Genomic DNA, 23,509 nt, shown 5'->3' on the forward strand with positions numbered 1-23,509 from the left:
ACTCCATCTCAAAAAAAAAAAAAAGAAAAGAAAAAGAAAAAAAAAGAAATGCTCACACAAGGTTGGGTCTGGGATTATATGCCTATAATCCCAGCAATTTGGGAGGCCGAGGCAGGGGGATCATTTGAAGGAAGGAGTTCAAGACCAACCTAAGCAACAAAGTGAGACCACATCACTATAAATATATTTTTTAAATGAATTCATTTAAAAGCCTGAGTTCATTCAGGCTTTTTACTATTTTATTTGCTTTTGCTGTAAAATAGAGATAATGCCACTTATTCTGTATGTTAGAAGTCATTACTGAATTAGATATAAAACACAAACAGCTCTTAGAAAACAATCTATAAAACTAAAATCACACTATAATAAATTTAAAAATAAAAAACCTATAAATAAAATATTTCCACAATTTTTCACTTAGCAAATAAGCAGCATAGTGAAGTGGTTCAAGAAGAGGGTATGGTATCATGAGTGCTTGGGTTCAGGTTAGTTACAGTGTTATGATTTTAGACAACAAATAAAGTCTTTCTGTGCTCAGTTTCTATAAAACCATGAGGAAATATTATGAGTTTCCAGTTGTGTGATTCATGTAAAGCCATCAGTACTGAGCCTAGAACATGAGTACAACACATGGAGCCCCCTCCTGACTGTGTGCTGGGCATTAAGTACCAGGGGTTAGGTGTTCATGAGTGTGTTAAACATGCCCTTTCCTTATGTACTGCACCTCTCAAAGAATAGGCAGCTCCATTGTGAGTGTGTATTATTTTAGGAAATTGTATCTGAAAATTAACATGATGCCTCCTCATTCTAGGATTCTCAAACTGACTCAATCCATGAGACATGTATCATTGTATTCAAAACCTAATGGGCATTTTGTTGGACAACAAATGGTTTCTAAGATTTCCAACAACAACAAAAAAAATTTGAAGCTTCTGGTTGAGAAATCATTAAACCCTCCCACTGGCACACTCCAGTAATTCCATTTATGGTAGTGGAGTCAGTGACTTGAACGAAGTACTTTCAGTTTCATATTACTCTAAATCCATTACAAATCTGCTTAACTTCTAAATATTTCATCACCGAAGAAATCCCAGCCTTACAACTTTGGAACAGTGAAACATTAGTCCAGGGATCCAGTGAGAGACACAGAAGTGCTAGAAGCCAGTCCTCGTGAACTGAGGAGAAAAAGAACAGGTAAGAACTTTTACTACTTCTCATCAAGCAGCTTTCTCTCTAGCTCCAAAGGATCTCATCTCAGGGATATGGAACCTACGAGGTTGTGGCAGGGATGGGAAGGAATTTATAAAGGTCAGTTCGTTTTCTTAAACATCACTAGAGCCAAATTAGGCTATAGATGAGCCTGAAGTGGGACGCAGGTCAGATGAAATCCTGGTTTTATCAGGGACAGCATGGCCTTAAGTGCCACTACAGTGCTTGTGTTGAATTAGGCACCAGCAGACGAGCTAAACTGAGCGTTTGAAATGTACTAGGATAGTCTTTCTCTTTGTTGACATTATCTATGTTGACTAGGGATATGATTACATTTCCATCATCAGTGATGGAGCTTGCTGAATCCTGCTTCTATGCAGCTAAGAAATGGAAGAGTTACAAACAGGTTCTTTTCATGAGAAGGAAAGAACAGCAAATGAGAAGCAGAGTAAGCAGCCCACTGACACGGTTAAAGACAAAGAAAAAACTGAAACTCAGCCTGAAAGATGAAGATTCATGAAAACAGTATACTTTTTATTACATTTGTGAACTTTGTTTCAGAATGGATTACTTTCTTTAGAAATAGTCCAGACTCACTAATTTCCTAGTGCCCACTGATCACCTGTCTCTTAGAAGTGAAATTCAACCCCACTGCTTCACTAAAGTGCTTCCAATTTTGTCTTCTTTTAGTAGAGAGCGGGGCCTAAAGTGTTTCCTCTCTAATTCTTCTGTAATGCATCTCTAGAGAAAATGTCTTTGCTTACTTTAACCTCTCCATGCACTCAGACTACTTTGATCCTGCCTTTTGGAAAGTAGTCCCCTGAATGCCTTGTCAAGACACTAGCCTCATTCATCGCCTCTGGTCTGACAGCTCCTCTCTCTCTCTCTCTCTCTCTCTCTCTCTCTCATACACACACACACACACACACACACACACACACACACATTCCCAGCCCCTTCTCCTCCTCCTCTCCACTCCTACTATTCCTCCTCTTTCTATTTCTCTTTCTCCTACCCTACCAAATGGAAAACAGAACAAAACAGAAATCCTAAAGCTGTATCGCTGGAAATATATTTTATTTGAACAACTTCCTAGGTAGCTCTCTTTATCTGCCTCTCGATCTTTTAATCCTTATTATCTGGGGGAAACATTCAGTATTTGCAATTTTGCATTCATACCCTCAGTGAGTTAGAGGCTACCTTATCGTGACTCTAATGAAGCTTAAGTTTCAGGGCCCTTCTCTTGGACATGACCCTTCAGAGCCCTTGGAAGGTTCCCTAGCCGTGTGTTTCACATGGTTGTATAGTTTTATAAAATTTGCAAAAGTATGTTACATTGTTTCCACTTCCAGAATGGCACTGTGAGAAGCTTTGTCAATCCTCATTGCAGTGAAGTAAGCATAACCATTTGAAGATGGAGGAAGGAACACATTTAAAAATCTTTGGAAATTGCTCTAAGGGTAAACATCAAACTATGAATACTGATTCACTGTGTTGAATGTTTATTCACTGTGAGAATTAATAAGTAAATCAATATTGAATTTCTTACATACAGCCAGGATGCAAAATAAATCCTCTAAATCCTATTCTATCTTCCATTAATTGACTAGTGAAAATATTTAATAAGAATCCAAAAAGAAAGTTTTCCACAATAAATTAAATGAAATATTTGGGTCATGACAGTAGTCGAGTGTTGACAAGTCACTGTCATGCTAACATTTTTTTATAATGAGCTACTTTGACAATACTTCCATAACTTTCTCAAATGATACAGATTTTGCCTCATCTCTCTCGCTGTCACACACAAAACTTTTGGCCATACAGGGGAATCTTATGATTCTCCCTTATAATTGCAAAACACTAGAAATTCTCATTTATTTCACCTCTTCTCTTGCAGACAAGGGAACATCCCGGACATGGCATCAGAGATTCACATGACAGGCCCAATGTGCCTCATTGAGAACGCTAACGGGCAACTGATGGCGAATCCAGAAGCTCTGAAGATCCTGTCTGCCATTACACAGCCTGTGGTGGTGGTGGCAATTGTGGGCCTCTACCGCACAGGCAAATCCTACCTGATGAACAAGCTGGCTGGAAAGAAAAAGGGTAAGTGGCATGAGCAAAGCTCTGCCAAGTCCCTTCTGTCCATCTACACAGTCAGCCCCCATTATGAGGATGTGAGGAGGGAAAGAGATGAGGATGAATACTGAAAGCTAACTTTCCATAGACAGTCAGGCTCCTTATCTTCACGCTGTTCTAGGGGATAAGAATCAATTCATTAATTATTCCCATGATACCTTAGTTTCCCTTTAAAAAGCACAAATTATGCCTTTCCTAAAAGGAGTACGACAGTAATAAAAATAATTAATGTACATAATAATAACTATAATAAACTATACAATGTTTATTACAATTTTTATGCAATAACAGAGAGTTTACAGTGATCTTTAAGGTTGAAAAAATGTTTCAGTCTGTAGTGGATATTCCTTTTTATTGTTGTAAAAAAAAAACATAAAATTTAACCTCGTAACCATTTTTAAGTGTACAGCTCTATGGCATTAATGAAATTCGCATTGTTATACAACTGTCACCTCCATCCATATCCAGAACTCTTTCATCTTGCCTAACAGAAACTCTGTACTAACTAAACAAAAGCTCCACATAAACCCATTGCCTGCCATCATTCTGCATTCTATCTCTATGAATTTGACTACTACAGAAACCTCATATAAGTGGAATCATTCAATATTTGTCCTTTTATGACTGGCTTATTTCAATTCATATGTCTTCAAGGTTCATCAGTGTGTTAGCATGTGTCAAAACTCTTCCTTTTTAAGGCTTTGAAATTGTACGTGTATACTAATTTGTTTATCTGTTCATCTGTCAATGGACACTTGGATTGCTTCCACCTTTTGTCTATTATAAATAATGCTAATAGGAACATGGGTGTCTGAATATCTGTTCAAGTCCCTGCTATCACTTCTTTTGGGAATATACCCAGAAGGGGAATTGCTGGCTCATGCAGTCATTCCATGTTAACTTTTTTTAAGAAATCACTATACCATTTTCCACAGTGACTGTACCATTTTACATTCTCAACAGAAATGCACAAGGGTTCTAATTTCTCTACATCCTTACCAACATTTTTTATTTTCGGTGGCTTTTTTTTATAGTGGCCATACGAATGAATGTTAAGTAGTATCTCGTTGTGGTTTTGATTTTGATTTCTGTAATGACTAGTGATGTTGAGCATCTTTTCACGTGCTTATTGGCCACTTGTATATCTTCTTTGGGAGAATGTCTATTCAAGTCCTTTGTTCATTTATTAATCTGGTTGTTTATTTGTGTTGCTTTGTAAATCTTTTTATACTTTCTAGATATCAATCCCTTATCATATACATGTTTAGAAAATATTTTCTTACATTCTATGTGTTGCCTTTTTTAACTCTGTTGATAGTGTCCATTAATACACAAAAGTTTTAAATTTTGCTGAAGTTCCACTAATCTATTTTTTCTTTTATTGTCTATACTTTTGGTTTCTTATTCAAAAAATAATTGCCAAATCCAATATTATAAAACTTTTACCCTTTGTTTTCTTCTACAACTTTTATAGTTTCAACTCTAACGTTTGGTTCTTTGATCCATTTTGAGTTCATATTTGTAAGTTATAAGGTAACAGCCCAACTTTTTAAGGAGATATCTCATTTCCTCAACATCATTTGTTAAAGAGACTCTCCTTTCTTCATTAAATGATCTTGATACCTGTACTGGAAATCATTTGACCATATATATCAGAGTTTATTCATGGGCTGTCTTTTCTATTCCATTGGTTTATATGTCAGTCTTTATACCAGTACCACACATGGTTTTGTAATACGTTTCACAACTCAGAAACTGTAAGACTCCAACTTTGCTCTTCCTTTTTATTTTTATAATTAGGGGATCTCTGGAAATTTCATATGAAATTTATGGTGGATTTTTCTATCTATACAAAGTAATTGGAATGTTGGTAGGGATTATATCAAACCTGTACATCACTTTGGGTAGTAGTGACATCTTAAGAATATTAAGTCTTCCAATCCATAAACACAGGATGTCTTTCTAATAACTTATGTCATCTATAATTTCTTTAAAGGGTGTTTGAAGTTTTCACTCTACAAGTCTTTCACCTGCTTGGTTAAGCTTATTCCTAGGTAGTTTATTCTTTTGATGCTGTTAAATGGGATTGTTTTCAAAATTTCCTTTTCTATTTTTACACTAGCAACTGATTTCTCCATATTGACTTTGCATGCTGCAACTTTGAGGAATTGTTTTAATAGTTCTAATAGTTTTTTGTGGGATAGTTAATGTTTTCTACAAATTAGATACTATCATCAGCAGAAAGAGATAATTTTACTTTTTCTTTACCAATTAGGATGCCTCCTTTATGCTTTTCTTTTCTAATTACTCTGGATAGGACGTGCAGTGTTCTGTGGAATGCAATTGGCAAAAGTAGGCATCCTTTTCTTGTTCCTGATGTTGTAGGAAAAGCTACAACGCTTCATCATTAAATGTGAAGTGAACTGTGGGTTTTTAATATATGGCCTTTATTATGTTGAGGTACTGTCTTTCTATTTCTACTTTGTTGATTATTTTTATCATGAAGGCCTCCTGAATGTTTCCATGCATTGGATATTCAAATTTCCTATTTCTTTGATTGTAAGTAAGTAAGGTGAATACTAATTGTTGTTTCGGTTCTCTCTCTTAACCTTAAATATGCTACTTTTTCCTTCAATTGCCAGAACTGCCTATTACTAAATCTCCATCTCTGGTCTCCTCTCTCCCTTGCAGGCTTCTCTCTGGGCTCCACGGTGCAGTCTCACACTAAAGGAATCTGGATGTGGTGTGTGCCCCATCCCAAGAAGCGAGACCACATCCTAGTTCTGCTGGACACCGAGGGTCTGGGAGACGTAGAGAAGGTGAGACTCAAGGATCCAATTGTGGAGTGAGCCCCTCTTCTCTGAATATTTTATGCACTGGTTAATGGTTTATTAACTATTAACTACAGGTTGTAATATGTGTGGGTTAACACAGATGCATAAAGGGAGCACAAATAATCCCAGTGTCATGAGTCTTATCCTGCATAGAACTTTAGTTAAGAATTTGGGTGCTAAAGCCCCATGACTTTGTATTTAAATTTAAATTCTGTCACTAATTCAGTAGCCTGAGAAAATTGACTTATTTTTGCCTCAGCATTCTAATCTTTAAAATGTATGGAAAAGACCTATGTTGGCCGTATAGTATTATTTTGAATATTTAATAAGATAATACATTTCAGGTGTATATTAATTATTCAATAAAATAGCAACTAATAGTATCAATCTTACATGTGAATTTTGTTATTGAAAAAAGAAGAGAAAATTTTTAATTTAGATCGTACTTCAGGCCTTCAAATGCCCACCAACCTTGAATTTTAATTTTACAAGTATCTGTTGATGATCATTAGAAGATCTAGTAAGAATCATGGTAACCCAAAAACAGTCGTCGAAAAACTACCCAAAAGCCACATCCTACTGAGAATAATTTTTGTATTTGTCTTCCTTTAGTAGGTCATTAGTGTTAAAAAAAAAAAAAGAAGAAAAAAGAAAAAAAAACCCTCTAACATATGAACATAGTTTTACTACTGTTACTCTGGAAAGTGCTGTGATGATGAAACTTGCTCCTGACTCCAGTGTGTCTTGACTTCCAGGGTGACAACCAGAATGACTCCTGGATCTTCGCCCTCGCCGTCCTCCTGAGCAGCACCCTCGTGTACAATAGCATAGGAACCATCAACCAGCAGGCTATGGACCAACTGTAGTATCCTTTTGTGATCCAGAACAGCACCAAGGTCAGAGGGGACACCTGTATTCATAAACCAGCTGCCTGACTGTGAATCCTGATGAATCTAGCTCAAAAGGAGAAAATGAAAAATAATGCGAGTACAGAGGAGAGATCCCATGTATCCACTTTAGAATTGACACTTAGGTTAGGAGCAAAGGAAAATGGAAGGTTTGGGAATGTGTTGAACTAATATGAGATGGGGTCCCTGTTCATTTTGTCACATTTCCTTAGTTAACTACTCAGCTATGTGACAGAGCTGACACATCGAATCCGATCAAAATCCTCACCTGATGAGAATGAGAATGAGGATTCAGCTGACTTTGTGAGCTTCTTCCCAGACTTTGTGTGGACACTGAGAGATTTCTCCCTGGACTTGGAAGCAGATGGACAACCCCTCACACCAGATGAGTACCTGACATACTCCCTGAAGCTGAAGAAAGGTAACAGAGAGCTTCAACTGATAAACGAGGATGAGAAAACACAATAAATTATCATTTTTCAGTTTACTATTGCTAGTTTTCCCGCATTTGCAGTTTTCTGTGTCTTCAGCTGGCTATTCCTAGAAATTAATACTTGCTGAATATCCAAATTAATAGATGTTATTTTAAATTACATTTGTCATTGTTCTAGAACAAGTTTCTTTTTCTTTCACCTTTGTGTATGCTGTGATTAGGTTAATTTTATCTCCCTGCCTAGGGTTTGTGATCTTCTACTTAGCCATAGAGTATGGAGTACAGTGGATATTTATTTAAAGAACATAGACTAAAACATGAACCATGTGCTAGTCCAAGCATTGGCAAACTACAGCCCAAGACAAATCATGGCAAATCCTGCCTGCCAGCTGTCTTTGTAAATAAGGTTTTCTTGGAATAATGCTATGCCCATTCATTTACATATTGTCTAAAGCTGTTGTCATGCTCCAATAACAGAGCTGAATACTTGGAAAAGAGACCATCCAGCCTGAAGAGCCTAAAATATTTACTATTTGGCCCTTTACAGAAACACTTATATTAGGCAATTTTATAATTTTTTTAATGTTTTTCTAGGTACCAGTCAAAAAGATAAAACTTTTAACCTGCCCAGACTCTGTATCCGGAAGTTCTTCCCAAAAAAAAAATGCTTTGTCTTTGATCGGCCCGTTCACCGCACGAAGCTTGCCCAGCTCGAGAAACTACAAGATGAAGAGCTGGACCCTGAATTTGTGCAACAAGTAGCAGACTTCTGTTCCTACATCTTTAGCAATTCCAAAACTAAAACTCTTACAGGAGGCATCAAGGTCAACGGGCCTCGTAAGTCCCCTTCCCAGTACTTCTGCTCATTGTTTAAGACTAGAGGAGCATAGAATAACTTCCACCTAGTTTCAGCATTGAAAAATCCCAATCTACTGCTATATTTGTGTTAAATTCTAGATGGCACCAATGTTTCTAACATATATTGTTAGTCACATTTCCAGTCTAGGAAAAGGCCAAAGGAAAAAAAGTTCTTTTCTTTTTTTTTTTTTTATTATTATTATTATACTTTAAGTTTTAGGGTACATGTGCACAATGTGCAGGTTAGTTACATATGTATACATGTGCCATGCTGGTGTGCTGCACCCATTAACTCATCATTTAGCATTAGGTATATCTTCTAATGCTATCCCTCCCCCCTCCCACCACCCCACAACAGTCCCCAGAGTGTGATGTTCCCCTTCCTGTGTCCATGTGTTCTCATTGTTCAATTCCCATCTATCAGTGAGAACATGCGGTGTTTGGTTTTTTGTCCTTGCGATAGTTTACTGAGAATGATGATTTCCAATTTCATCCATGTCCCTACAAAGGACATGAACTCATCATTTTTTATGGCTGCATAGTATTCCATGGTGTATATGTGCCACATTTTCTTAATCCAGTCTATCTATTGCTTGAAATTGCCCTAGTGAACTGGACCTGCACTATGCAATACAGTAGTCGCTAGACAAGTGTGTCTATGTAAACATAAATGTAAATAATTTAAATAGGGAAAATTTAAAAGTCAATTCACATGGCTGTATTTCAAGGACTAATATTTACATGTACTTAGTGACTAGCACACTGAAAAGCACATATACAACGTTTCCAGCATTACAGAAAGCGCTTTTGAACAATACTGCAATAAAATAAACTAAATGGAGGACTCTTTTTTATTGGAATAGAGTCATTTGTTTCATACATATTGATGAAATGCTTACTATGAATAGACTGAAGATACAGACATAAATGAAATAGATATGGTTCCTGTCCTAATAGTGCTTGCGGTTAAAATGGATGCAAACATTCAATTAACACAAGTCTATGTAATCTAGTACAAGAACTCTCAAATGTTGCTATGCATACATATCTTCTGAGGATCTTACTAAAGACAAAAGTCTAATTCAATAGATCTTGGACAAGGTCTGAGAGTCTATTTCTAGCAAGCTTCCAGGTGATGCTGAGTACATTGATGCTGTGAGGAAAATAGGTGGTATTTGACATGCTCAGAATTACACGGAATAGAGACTTTCTTTACCACAAGAAACATTATCATTTGTTCTCCATATGCAGGTCTAGAGAGCCTGGTGCTGACCTATGTCAATGCCATCAGCAGTGGGGATCTGCCCTGCATGGAGAATGCAGTCCTGGCCTTGGCCCAGATAGAGAACTCAGCTGCAGTGCAAAAGGCTATTGCCCACTATGAGCAGCAGATGGGCCAGAAGGTGCAGCTGCCCACGGAAACTCTCCAGGAGCTGCTGGACCTGCACAGGGACAGTGAGAGACAGGCCATTGAAGTCTTCATCAGGAGTTCCTTCAACGATGTGGACCATCTATTTCAAAAGGAGTTAGGGGTAATTTTTGTCTCAAATGTATACGGTTTAGGGTCATGGAAGCCAAAGTACTACAAGGAAAGAAAACTATTATTTATTTTGATAGAAGTAATTCCTCCTAGCTTCCATAATGGCGAAAAAAACAGATTTGTAATCACATCAGTCAGAAGGACCAATTGTATTATTACAGACCCAAAGTTCTAAAACATTTTTTCCTGAATAATTTTCCCTTTACTTATGCATACAACTGACAACCAGAGCTTCAAATAAAATCACCTTCCCAGTCTTCTCAGACTGATTTGATATTCTAGCCAAACGCAAAGAAAATTTTTATCCTACTTATCTTGAGCAGGCTTCCGTTCAGCCACATTTATTCCATATGAAATTATTAGTCCAATATGCAAAAACAGAGTTTTCCTCTAACAGTTGACATAAAGCTATCAATCTCAGCCCTGAACTTCACCTCCAAAAAGAAAGCGACTTCGGTAGAAAGTGGGGTCAGAAGGAAGAGTGTGGTCCTGGTGAGGAGCCTGTCAGTTTCTCCAGCATCACTGACTTTTATTTTCAGAAATCGTTCCCAAAATTCTGAGGTCAAGCTAATATCCTTTCCCTGTTACTCTTTTTACTTCCTATTTTTACATTAAAGGCCCAGCTAGAAAAAAAGCGGGATGACTTTTGTAAACAAAATCAGGAAGCATCATCAGATCGTTGCTCAGGTTTACTTCAGGTCATTTTCAGTCCCCTAGAAGAAGAAGTGAAGGCGGGAATTTATTCGAAACCAGGGGGCTATCGTCTCTTTGTTCAGAAACTACAAGACCTGAAGAAAAAGTACTATGAGGAACCAAGGAAGGGGATACAGGTAACCAAGATTTATCTGTCAATTATGGAAAGCTGCTGACCTGCCTCCTACAAACACCAAGGTGACCAAGCCTCGTTGCACAGATGTGCTTTTTTGTTTGCATAACATTCATGCTTTTATTCAATAACATATGCAAACAGGCTGTTATACCAGATATGTCCTAGGTGCTCATCAAAGAGAGTGCAGTCAATTAACTATTAAGTTATAAATTCAATTAGCAGATGAAGCACAAAGTTATTATTGTCATCATTACAGCTGGGCTTTTCCTGTTGCAAGAGACAGGAACCTAATGATGGCTGCTTAAACAAAAATGTAATTCATTGATTTAGGCTGCAAACTGGCTTTACAGGACAGGTGGGTCTAAGGTTTCAAGTAATATCATGAACTGTCTCTCTGCCCAGTGTTCCCCCATCCCCACAGTTTTCTCCCTCCCACCCTCCCTCTATCTGAGTCACTCTGATGTTTGCTTTCTCAATGATGGCTTCATTCCCCAGCAGGCTCAGCCCATATGGGACCACAGCATTAACAGTTCCAAACTTAGAGCCCTTGATCTAAACAGGACAGAGACTCTCTTTTTCCCAGTATCTATATTAGCCTACTAAAAATGACTGCTAAGTAGGATGCTCTGATCAGCTTGCCAGGAGCATGTGTCTGTCACTCTGACAGGGAATTTGACCACCCAGGACAACAGGGCCAAGAGAAAGAATTCCTAGAGGAAAGGATGGCAGGAAGAAAAACAGGAACACCTGCTTACAGCCATTTCCTACTTCTCACTCTGTGTTCTCTGGGTCCTAAGGCTGAAGAGATTCTGCAGACATACTTGAAATCCAAGGAGTCTGTGACTGATGCAATTCTCCAGACAGACCAGACTCTCACAGAAAAGGAAAAGGAGATTGAAGGTGAGGAGTGAGTTAAAAGATTAGATGGCCTCAAAAGCTCCAAAAATTGAAATAACTTGACTGGATAAACATGGGACCCTTTAACTAGAGCAAGATCCACAAAGTTGTGTCTTACTTGCTGAGGTCATCTCTGAGTAGGGCATATGCAGTCAACAACAACGACAGGTAAGTGTATAAGGAAGAATGAGGCAACAAGATAACCCCACACAAATTTTTCTTCTTCCTTTTCCTCCACAGTGGAACGTGTGAAAGCGGAGTCTGCACAGGCTTCAGCAAAAATGTTGCAGGAAATGCAAAGAAAGAATGAACAGATAATGGAACAGAAGGAGAGGAGTTATCAGGAACACTTGAAACAACTGACTGAGAAGATGGAGAGCGACAGGGCCCAGTTGCTGAAAGAGCAAGAGAGGACCCTCGCTCTTAAACTTCAGGTATCTAATTGCATCACCTTGAGGTTTCTGTTTTTCTGTTTTCTCTCCATTCTCCCTGATCACAAACTTAGTGTGGCAGAGAGAACATGAAGCCCAGGGGAAGGACCCTGCTTGCTTACTTGTACTTTTCAATTCCTGTCTGTCCAGCCTGACTGGCTACTGCCAAGTCTGGTCACTAAAAGTTTTTTATTTGCAGTTGTGTAACATTCAGTCCTTTATCAGTATATCCTTCATTTCAAGGCAGCTATTATCTGCTAGGCATCATTAAAATATCTGTATCTCAGTGGGGCGTGGTGGCTCACGCCTGTAATCCCAGCACTCTGGGAGGCCAAGGCGGGCGGATCACGAGGTCAGGAGATCGAGACCATCCTGGCTACTAACATGGTGAAATCCCGTCTCTACTAAAAATACAAAAAAAATAGCTAGATGTGGTGGCGGGCGCCTGTAGTCCCAGCTACTCAGGAGGCTGAGGCAGGAGAATGGAGTGAACCCAGGAGGCGGAGCTTGCAGTGAGCTGAGCTCGTGCCACTGCACTCCAGCCTGGGCAACAGAGCGAGACTCCAAAAAAAAAAATCTGTATCTCTTGCTTAATAACATATGAAGCAAGAACTATATCCTTATTACTTAGAAGAAGAAACAAAGGTTCCAAAAAGAATAAATAATTAAGTTCACACAGCTAGTAAATATATCAGAGCTGTCTTCATCACTTAGTGGAATCCACGATGATTATTTTTTTCTGTGACACCTAGTATGAAATTAGATTTAAGAAACCTTTATGAGCAGAAAGCCTCCTAACCCTCACACCTGTGTGATACTCTGCTAATTCTGACTATTTTTTATGTCCTGCTCCCAGTTTGTTAGTTGTGAGCTATGTGCAGAAACTCAGTACGGTCAGTCTGGAACTCAGATTTCTTACCTATCTTCTGCTACCCCTGACACCAAGGTGTGGCAGCTTAGACCAAATTTCCTGAACCATGATTCATATACCTTATGAGATTTTGAGGATACTTTGCTTATTTCTGTGTTATGTCATATACATAATAGGGTAAGGAACATGGCTGTGCTTTGGTCAAGGATAGGCCAAAGTACGACATTTACATCTTGCGTGACTCAGAGAAAATTAAATAACAAATCATTGAATGTGGAAACCAGATAGAATATTTCAATTTGCCTGATGCTACACTTTACTCAGCCTCCATTTGTCCCTTTTTAGGAACAGGAGCGACTACTAAAAGAGGGATTTCAAGAAGAAAGCAGAATAATGAAAAATGAGATACAGGATCTCCAGACGAAAATGAGACGACGAAGGACATGCACCATAAGCTAAAGACCAGAGCCTTCCTGTCACCCCTACCCAAGGCATAATTGAAACAATTTTAGAATTTGGAACAAGCGTCACTACATTTGATAATAATTAGATCTTGCATCATAACACCAAAAGTTTATAAAGGCATGCAGTACAGTGATCAAAATCATGTTTTTTCTTAAAAAAAAAAAAAGACTGTAAATTGTGCAACAAAGATGCATTTACCTCTGTATCAACTCAGGAAATCTCATAAGCTGGTACCACTCAGGAGAAGTTTATTCTTCCAGATGACCAGCAGTAGACAAATGGATACTGAGCAGAGTCTTAGGTAAAAGTCTTGGGAAATATTTGGGCATTGGTCTGGCCAAGTCTACAATGTCCCAATATCAAGGACAACCACCCTAGCTTCTTAGTGAAGACAATGTACAGTTATCCATTAGATCAAGGCTACACGGTCTATGAGCAATAATGTGATTTCTGGACATTGCCCATGTATAATCCTCACTGATGATTTCAAGCTAAAGCAAACCACCTTATACAGAGATCTAGAATCTCTTTATGTTCTCCAGAGGAAGGTGGAAGAAACCATGGGCAGGAGTAGGAATTGAGTGATAAACAATTGGGCTAAAGAAGAAAACTTTTCTTCTTGTTCAGTTCATCCAGACTATAACTTCAATGGGACACTTTAGACCATTAGACAATTGACACTGGATTAAACAAATTCACATAATGCCGAATACACAATGTATTTATAGCAATGTATAATTTGCAAAGATGGACTTTAAAAGATGATGTGTAGCAAAACTGAACTAATTCAATTACTTATTATTTAGAATGCTAAATCTTATGCTAATCTTTTCTAATTCTTAACACTCATACTTGAAATCTTTCTGAGTTTCCCCAGAAGACAATATGGGATGTTTTTTGACATTTTTGACCCATTTAATAATGCTCTTGTGTTTACCTAGTATATGTAGACTTTGTCTCATGTGTCAAAAGTCCTAGGAAAGTGGTTGATGTTTCTTATAGCAATTAAAAATTATTTTTGAACTGAAAATACAATGTATTTCACTAGGCTTCTTATTTCTGATTTTCTTTTTTGCAGTTCTTTTTATCAGAAAATAAGGTTTTAGTCTTTATAGCAATAGCTGGTAATCTTTTCTGTAAAATACCAGATAGTAACGATTTATGGCTTTGCAGGTCATACATCTCTGTCTGAAGTACTCAGCTCTGCATGTAGTGCAAACGTAGCCATAGAAAATACATAAACCAATAGGTATGGCTGTGTTCCAATCAATTTTTACTTTCAATAACAGGATGGCACCCATAAGCCATAGTTTGCAGAACTCTGTTTTACAGAAACATTGGTCAGAGTTTTATATGCCTGCATTGTGTTACTCGCATGTATAAAAATCATATGGATTAGACTATATATATTACAATCTTGAAAAAACTATGTGGTTATTCAAAATAACACAGTAAGAAAAAAGCAAGGAAGCAGCTAATGCCATTAAATCCACATTAATAATCCTGTCTTTCCTAATTGCTTTGAGGCCTTTTGTTACCTTGAACTACCTGTGATCCAATCACATGGCAAATGCCTCCTTTCACAATAGAGCATAGGCTGCCAAGCACTGTTTCTTCACTTGAACTGGAACTTCATAGAAGACCAGGTGAGATCACAGAATACTAGATGAAATGCTCATGTAGATATGCTTTATATTTTCTTCCAAGCTCCATTGCTACAAAGGTGTAAATAAAATACATTTTTATGAGTTGAAGTAACTTCACAGTAGAAAAGAATAACTCTGCCTTCAAAAGCAAATAGTGGTTTCTTTGTAAACCAATAAAGTATAAGAAAATGAAAAATCAGCAAAATTAAGTTACTTCCTCCCCAGTTTGGTAGTATTAATATTTAGACCATATTCCGGCCAGGCGCTGTGGCTCATGCCTGTAATCCCAGCACTTTGGGAGACCGAGGCGGGCGGATCACGAGGTCAGGAGATGGAAAGCATCCTGGTTAACACGGTGAAACCCCGTCTCTACTAAAAATACAAAAAAATTAGCCGGGCGTGGTGGCGGGTGCCTGTAGTCCCAGCTACTCCGGAGGCTGAGGCAGGAGAATGGTGTGAACCCGGGAGGCGGAGCTTGCAGTGAGCCGAGATCGCGCCACTGCACTTCAGCCTGGGCGACAGAGCGAGACTCCGTCTAAAAAAAAAGAAAAAATTAGACCACATTCCAAACCATCTGATTTGGTTTAGTACTTTTCTCTAACATATGCCAGAACAGAATCAAGCTCTCTCCAGGGAGGCATGTCGCTTTCCCTTCCTTAGGCCCTCCAATGGTGTGCAAGGGTGCAGGCTATGGCGAGTGGGGCCGGGCAATCACCAAGCTCCTGGATGGCATGCTTGGGTGCCAGTGGCAGGTGACCTGGTCCTGCTGTCAGACTTCCTGATATTGTGTGCACACGCCCGCAGCTACAGTTGAGGCAGCATGATCCCCAGGCCCTGGGCAGCATGTTTGCGTGGGGGTGGTATGAGAGCCTGTCCTCAGGACACAGAACAGTGTCTGGGCAGACCAGCTCCAGGACCATTGGAGGCACATGCAGATGCTTGGTGGCCCTGCTTCGGGTGGAAGGTTGAGAGGGTTGCTGTCAGTGGCAGTGGCCCCAGGCAAGTGGCTTTCAGAAACAGCAGAGTGTGCATTTGGGCTCCCTTTGTCCTGAGGGCAGCCTCCCTGGTATGGTGCACTGCCTGTTCCTTACTGCACCACTGGATTCAGCCCACGGGACAAAGTTGCAGCCCTCTGGGTGGAAATGAAGAGACGTCCGCAGGGCTCCAGGGACGTGGAGATGATGGGGCTGTTGGGCCCCAGAGCAAGATACAGTCTGGTGGGGGCTGGGCTCTCAAAATAGTGCTGCGCGGCAGCTCCTTGAGTCTTGGGAGTGTCAGTTACCTAAACCAATGGAGGCCGTTTGCCTGATTGCAATGGAAAGCCAAACAAGGAAGCACAAGGGTTTTTTAGAGGGAAAGGTTTATTTTTAGTCGACTAGCAAGGAGATGGGAGAAATGTTCAAATTTGTCTCTCAGATCTGGGGGTTGGGGCAGGTTTTATAGACAGAGGGTAATGAGGTAAGATCTGACTGCATCGTGCCATGAGGTGATGTCAGGGCTGGATCTGTTCAGATCACAGATTAAGCCCTGAGGTGTCTCCTTCTTAAATCAGCCCTGCTCCTTGGTCCAAGTACTTAGGTTCCACCGTGGTTGTATGCAGAGTGTGTCTGGGCATGCTCAGGTAACATAACTTGAAACCAGGAGTCCGTGGCAACTGTAAAACAATGCATTATTTTATTACACAAAATTGAACCACATTGGGCTGGTTCTGCATTTTCAAATCCCCCTTTTTTCATTGTTCATTTCTCAATCTTGAGGGAGAATGGGCGACAGGCACTCTAACACTTCTGCTGATTAGGGCACAGACCTTGGTTAGAGGAATAAAATTGTTTGGCACGGTGTTGTACGACTTCCCTGATATCAGGTTTATGTTTCAGAAGGAGTTGTTTGATTCAATTTTAGGAAAATGCATAAAATGTTAGCAACTTAAACATTATTTCTTCCAGAGAACAGAAAGAATGCTCAGGTTTTATAGCTGAAGTTCCCACGCAGGTTCCCAATCAGGTCTGTTCATTCAATTGAGAATTAAAACTTGAAACTCACTTAGTTCTGATTGGTCAACCCAGCTGAGTTCTAATTGGTCAATACAGCTGAGCCCTGATTGGCAGAGGCAGGTGAGCTGAAAAGCCCCAAAATAATAAGGTATGTGTTTTGGGTGAACTCAGAACATGTGTGTGTTCCCTCGTTAGCAAATGGTCCCTTGGCTCAACTTGAAATGTAGGCCCAGTTAGCCACTCAGGATGCATCTTGAAAGATTGGCTCAGACTTGTTGGCAGACAGCTTTGCATTCCATCACGGCATGAAAGTGATTAGCTACGTGCTTCAGGTTTATCTGGTCTCTTCTAGGGATCCTGGTGGCAGAGCAGTGGCCAATTGAGCAACTAGAGCCATTTACTTACAAAAGGCACTCAGGTACCTGTTAGATTCTAATCGAAGTCTCGTAGGTTACGTTGATTCTGGTTCCTGAATGGAGTAAATTTAAAGTTTCGTGGGTTAGGTCAGCATGATCCAAGCCTCTTGCAGACATCTGTTAAAACAGGCTAGAAGAGCTGGGCGCAGTGGCTCACACCTGTAATCTCAGCACACTGGGAGGCCGAAGCGGACGGATCACCTGAGGTTGGAAGTTTGAGACTAGCCTGAACAACATGAAGAAAATGCATCTCTACTAAAAATACAAAACTAGCCAGGTGTGGTGGTGCATGCCTGTAATCCCAGCCACTCGGGAGGCTGAGGCAGGAGAATCACTTGAACCAAGGAGGTGGAGGTTGCAGTGAGCCGAGATCCCACCATTGCACTCCAGCCTGGGCAACAAATGTAAAACTCCATCTCCAAACAAAACAAAACAAACAAAAAAAAAAAACAGGCTAGAACAATTCAAAAGAGTACCCAATGATTAGCCCAAATAGAAGGATCATTGAGATCTGTAGGATGGAACACAGAAGGTATCCTAGACTAGAGACAAAAGCCAGCTGAAAATATCTGGAAATTGTAAATTCAAGCCAGGAAGTCCAGCCAGGAGGCTTTTTGAAGGTGTACCATTCAGAGATTTAGCTAACTTTAGGATCTTAGATGTTTCCAATTCAATCTAACTGGATGTATTTACCCAGGTGCAGCAGCAAATGTTAGCAACAGCACAAACATCACACTGTACAGCGAGGAGATAGTCGAAAAAAATGTAGTTGTCTAGAACCACATGAGCAAGGGAGTTTGGGACTTCTGCTATGCTCTGACAGTTTGGCCAGTGGAACAGTTCATTCTATTAACAGCACAAGAAAGATTTCTGACCATATATTCATTCCAAGCAGAGCATAGTCCAAACCCGTCCGGTTACCCAGTAACCTTCCTGATCTAGCTGCTTCACTAGAGTTAATCCTTCTGGGTAAATCACATCTTTGGTAATATCCCCAGCTATAATCTAAGAGATTATCATTGGTGTTCAGTTGTGTCTCCAAGACTCTCAGGTAGCTCTTTGGGTAGCAGTGGTGAGACTAGCTGAATAGATTAAAAATTGGGTTATTCATTTCTGTAGCCAAATCTCCTGGTGAGGTTAGCTTAAGTACTATTTTTGCCTTTTGGGAGAAGGAAATATGGGCCTGACAGGTTTCTAACTTCCCCAACCTAGCAAGGCAGGCCAACATTCAAGTTCAGGAACTACAGAGACAACCACAAAGATACTCCTTGAGAAGAGCAACTCCAAGACATATAATTGTCAGATTCACCAAGGTTGAAATGAAGGAAAAATGTTAAGGGCAGCCAGAGAGAAAGGTCAGGTTACCCACAAAGGGAAGCCCATCAGACTAACAGCTGATCTCTCAGCAGAAAGTCTACAAGCCAAAAGAGAGTGGGGGCCAATATTCAACGTTCTTAAAGAAAAGAATTTTCAACCCAGAATTTCATATCCAGTCAAACTAAGCTTCATGAGTGAAGGAGAAATAAAATCCTTTACAGACAAGCAAATGCTGATTTTCTCACCACCAGGCCTGCCTTACAAGAGCTCCTGAAGGAAGTGCTAAACATGGAAAGGAACAGCTAGTACCAGCCACTGCAAAAACATGCCAAATTGTAAAGACCATCAATGCTAGGAAGAAACTGCATCAACTAACTAGCAAAATAACCAGCTAATATCATAATGACAGGGTCAAATTCACACAGAACAATATTAACCTTAAATGTAAATGGGCTAAATGCCCCAATTAGACGACACAGACTGGCAAATTGGATAAAGAGCCAAGACCCATCAGTGTCTTGTATTCAGGAGACCCATCTCCCATGCAGAGACACACATAGGCTCAAAACAAAGGGATGGAGGAAGATCTACCAAGCAGATGGAAAGAAAAAAAAGCAGGGATTGCAATCCTAGTCTCTGATAAAACAGACTTTAAACCAACAAAGATCAAAAGAGACAAAGAAGGCCATTACATAATGGTAAAGGGATCAATTCAACCAGAAAAGCTAACTATCCTAAATATATATGCATCCAATACAGGAGCACCCAGATTCATAAAGCAAGTCCTTAGAGACCTACAAAGAGACTTAGACTCCCACACAATAATAATGGAAGACTTTAACATCCCACTGCCAATATTAGACAGATCAACGAGACAGAATGTTAACAAGGATATCCAGGACTTGAACTCAGCTCTGCACCAAGTGGACCTAATAGACATCTACAGAACTCTCCACCCCAAATCAACAGAATATACATTCTTCTTAGCACCACATCCCACTTATTCCAAAATTGACCACATAATTGGAAGTAAAGCACTCTTCAGCAAATGTAAAAGAACAGAAATCACAACAAACTGTCTCTCAGACCACAGTGCAATCAAATTACAACTCAGGATCAAGAAACTCACTCAAAACCGCACAACTACATGGAAACTGAACAACCTGCTCCTGAATGACTACTGGGTAAATAATGAAATGAAAGCAGAAATAAAGACGTTCTTTGAAACCAATGAGAACAAAGACACAATGGACCAGAATCTCTGGGACACATTTAAAGCAGTGTGTAGAGGCAAATTTATAGCACTAAATGCGCACAAGAGAAAGCAGGAAAGATCTAAAATTGAAACCCTAACATCACAATTAAAAGAACTAGAGAAGCAAGAGCAAACACATTCAAAAGGTAGCAGAAAGCAAAAAATATAAGGTCAGAGCAGAACTGAAGAAGATAGAGACACAAGAAACCCTTCAAAAAATCAATGAATCCAGGAGCTGGTTTTTTGAAAAGATCAACAAAATTGATAGACCACTAGCAAGACTAATAAAGAAGAAAAGAGAGAAGAATCAAATAGACACAATAAAAAATGATAAAGGAGATATCACCACCGATCCCACAGAAATACAAACTACCATCAGAGAATACTATAAGCACCTCTAGACAAATAAACTAGAAAATCTAAAAGAAATGGATACATTCCTGGACACGTACACCCTCCCAAGACCAAACCAGGAATAAGTTGAATCTCTGAATAGACCAATAACAGGCTCTGAAATTGAGGCAATAATTAATAGCCTATCAACCAAAAAAAGTCATGGACCATATGGATTCACAACCGAATTCTACCAGTGGTACCAAGAGAAGCTGGTACCATTCCTTCTGAAACTATGCCAATTAATAGAAAAAGAGGGAATCCTCCCTAACTCTTTCTATGAGGCCAGCATCATTCTGATACCAAAGCCTGGCAGAGATACAACAAAAAAAGAGAATTTTAGACCAATATCCCTGATGAACATTGATGCGAAAATCCTCAATAAAATGCTGGCAAACCGAATACAGCAACACATCAAAAAGCTTATCCTCCATGATCAAGCCAACTTCATCCCTGGGATGCAAGGCCGTTTCAAAATACACCAATCAATAAACATAATCCATCACATAAAGAGAACCAACAACAAAAACCACATGATCATCTCAATAGATGCAGAAAAGGCCTTTGACAAAATTCAACAGTGCTTCATGCTAAAAACTCTCAATAAACTAGGTATTGATGGAACGCATCTAAAAATAATAAGAACTATTTATGACAAACCCACAGCCAATATCATACTGAATGGACAAAAACTGGAAGCATTCCCTTTGAAAAGTGGCACAAGACAGGGATGCCCTCTCTCACAACTCCTATTCAACATAGTGTTGGAAGTTCTGGCCAGGGCAACCAGGCAAGATAAAGAAATAAAGGTATTCAATCAGGAAAAGAGGAAGTCAAATTGTCCCTGTTTGCAGATAACATGATTGCATATTTAGAAAACCCCATCATTTCAGCCCAAAATCTCCTTAAGCTGATAAGCAACTTCAGCAAAGTCTCAGGATACAAAAATCAATGTGCAAAAATCACAAGCATTCCTACACACCAAGAACAGACAAACAGAGAGCCAAATCATGAATGATCTCCCATTCACAATTGCTACAAAGATAATAAAATACCTAGGAATCCAACTTACAAGGGATGTGAAGGACCTCTTCAAGGAGAACTACAAACCACTGCTCAAGGAAATAAAAGAGGATACAAACAAATGGAAGAACATTTCATGCTCATGGATAGGAAGAATCAATATCATGAAAATGGCCATACTGCCCAAGGTAATTTATAGATTCAGTGCCATCCCCATCAAACTACCAATGATTTTCTTCACAGAATTGGAAAAAACTACTTTAAATTACATATAGAACCAAAAAAGAGCCCACATTGCCAAGACAATCCTAAGCAAAAAGAACAAAGCTGGAGGCATCATGCTACCTGAATTCAAACTATGCTACAAGCCTACAGTAACCAAAACAGCATGGTACTGGTACCAAAACAGAGATATAGACCAATGGAACAGAACAGAGGCCTCAGAAATAACACCACACATCTAAAACCATCTGATCTTTGACAAACCTGACAAAAGCAAGAAATGGGGAAAGGATTCCCTATTTAATAAATGGTGCTGGGAAAACTGGCTAGCCATGTGTACAAAGCTGAAGCTGGATCCCTTCCTTACACCTTATACAAAAATTAATTCAAGATGGATTAAAGACTTAAATGTTAGACCTAAAATCATAAATGCCCTAGAAGAAAATCTAGGCAATACCATTCAGGACATAGGCATGGACAAGGACTTCATGACTAAAACACCAAAAGCAATGGCATCAAAAGCCAACATTGACAAATGGGATCTAATTAAACTAAAGACCTTCTGCACAGCAGAAGAAACTGCCATCAGAGTGAACAGGCAACCTACAGAATGGGAGAACATTTTTGCAATCTACCCATTTGACAAATGGCTAATACCCAGAATCTACAAAGAACTTAAACAAATTTACAAGAAAAAAACAAACAACCCTATCAAAAAGTGGGCAAAGGATGTGTCTTCTTTTGAGAGAAGTCTCAAAAGAAGACATTTTTGCAGCCGACACAAGAAAAAATGCTCATCATCACTAGTCATCAAAGAAATGCAAATCAAAACCACAATGAGATACCATCTTACACCAGTTAGAATGGCGATCACTAAAAAGTCAGGAAACAGCAGTTGCTGGAGAGGATGTGGAGAAATAGGAATGCTTTTACACTGTTGGTGGGACTGTAAACTAGTTAAACCATTGTGGAAGACAGTATGGTGATTCCTCAAGGATCTAGAACTAGAAATACCATTTGACCCAGCCATCCCATTACTGGGTATATACCCAAAGGATTATAAATCATGCTTCTATAAAGACATATGCACACATGTGTTTATTGTGGCACTATTCACAATAGCAAAGACTTGGAACCAACCCAAATGTCCATCTATGATAGACTGGATTAGGAAAATGTGGCACATATACACCATGGAATACTATGCAGCCATAAAAAAGGATGAGTTCATGTCCTTTGTGGGGATATGGATGAAGCTGGAATCCATCATTCTGAGCAAACTATCACAAGGACAGAAAATCTAACACTGCATTTTCTCACTCATAGGTGGGAATTGAACAATGAGAACACTGGGACACGGGGTGGGGAACATTGCACACCAGGGCCTGTCGTGGGGTGGGGGGCAGGGGGAGGGATAGCATTAGGAGAAATACCTAATGTAAATGACAAGTTAATGGATGCAGCAAACCAACATGGCACATGTATACCTATGTAACAAACCTGCATATTGTGCACATGTACCCTTGAACTTAAAGTGTAATTTAAAAAGTGCATGCAATCCTTTATCTTTACTTTTCATAACAGCTATATTGTCATATGATATAGTTATACTACTGTCCACAAATACTGTTCAATAGAATGTTGCAAACATCCAGAACATGTATATTCCACTTTCTCAGAGAAAGATTGTTTTCAGGTGGCAAGAAATGAACACATTTACAAACTTTCAGGGTTTTCTATAATACCTTCAACTCATAATAATCGTTAATTGATTAGTATTTGTCCAATCTCATGAAAAACTTACAATACTGGACTGGTATTTGGGGGTC

General features: G+C 39.3%; 2 protein-coding genes across 13 annotated transcripts in view; one reads left to right on the plus strand and one right to left on the minus strand.

Moving 5' to 3' along the window:
* Nucleotides 1-23,509, minus strand: part of LOC134738342 (putative uncharacterized protein encoded by LINC00596) — a 75,246-nt gene that overhangs the window by 13,147 nt on the left and 38,590 nt on the right. For 5 of the 12 annotated variants that reach the window (XR_010124043.1, XR_010124034.1, XR_010124036.1 and 2 more), the window contains one exon: nt 15,852-16,714. The exons of 2 other annotated variants lie outside the window; for them this stretch is intronic. Coding sequence is in view for 3 of the 10 variants with exons in the window: in XM_063653048.1 (XP_063509118.1) it covers nt 16,604-16,714 (111 nt within the window). In the remaining 7 variants the exon portion in view is untranslated. Of the gene's footprint in view, nt 1-15,851; nt 16,715-17,476; nt 17,672-23,509 lie in introns of those variants that run through there. 5 more of the 12 variants (XR_010124041.1, XR_010124038.1, XR_010124040.1 and 2 more) reach the window with 3 other exon arrangements.
* Nucleotides 981-14,444, plus strand: GBP1 (guanylate binding protein 1). The gene is given in 12 exon segments (XM_054477292.2): nt 981-1,194; nt 3,107-3,315; nt 6,040-6,167; nt 6,938-7,047; nt 7,315-7,511; nt 8,118-8,360; nt 9,633-9,913; nt 10,539-10,751; nt 11,548-11,650; nt 11,888-12,081; nt 13,295-13,367; nt 13,370-14,444. Coding segments are annotated over 11 exon segments (1,809 nt in total). The 5' UTR covers nt 981-1,194; nt 3,107-3,125; the 3' UTR covers nt 13,447-14,444.

Source organism: Pongo pygmaeus, chromosome 1 (assembly GCF_028885625.2).
Source record: "Pongo pygmaeus isolate AG05252 chromosome 1, NHGRI_mPonPyg2-v2.0_pri, whole genome shotgun sequence".
Lineage (NCBI taxonomy): Eukaryota > Metazoa > Chordata > Mammalia > Primates > Hominidae > Pongo > Pongo pygmaeus.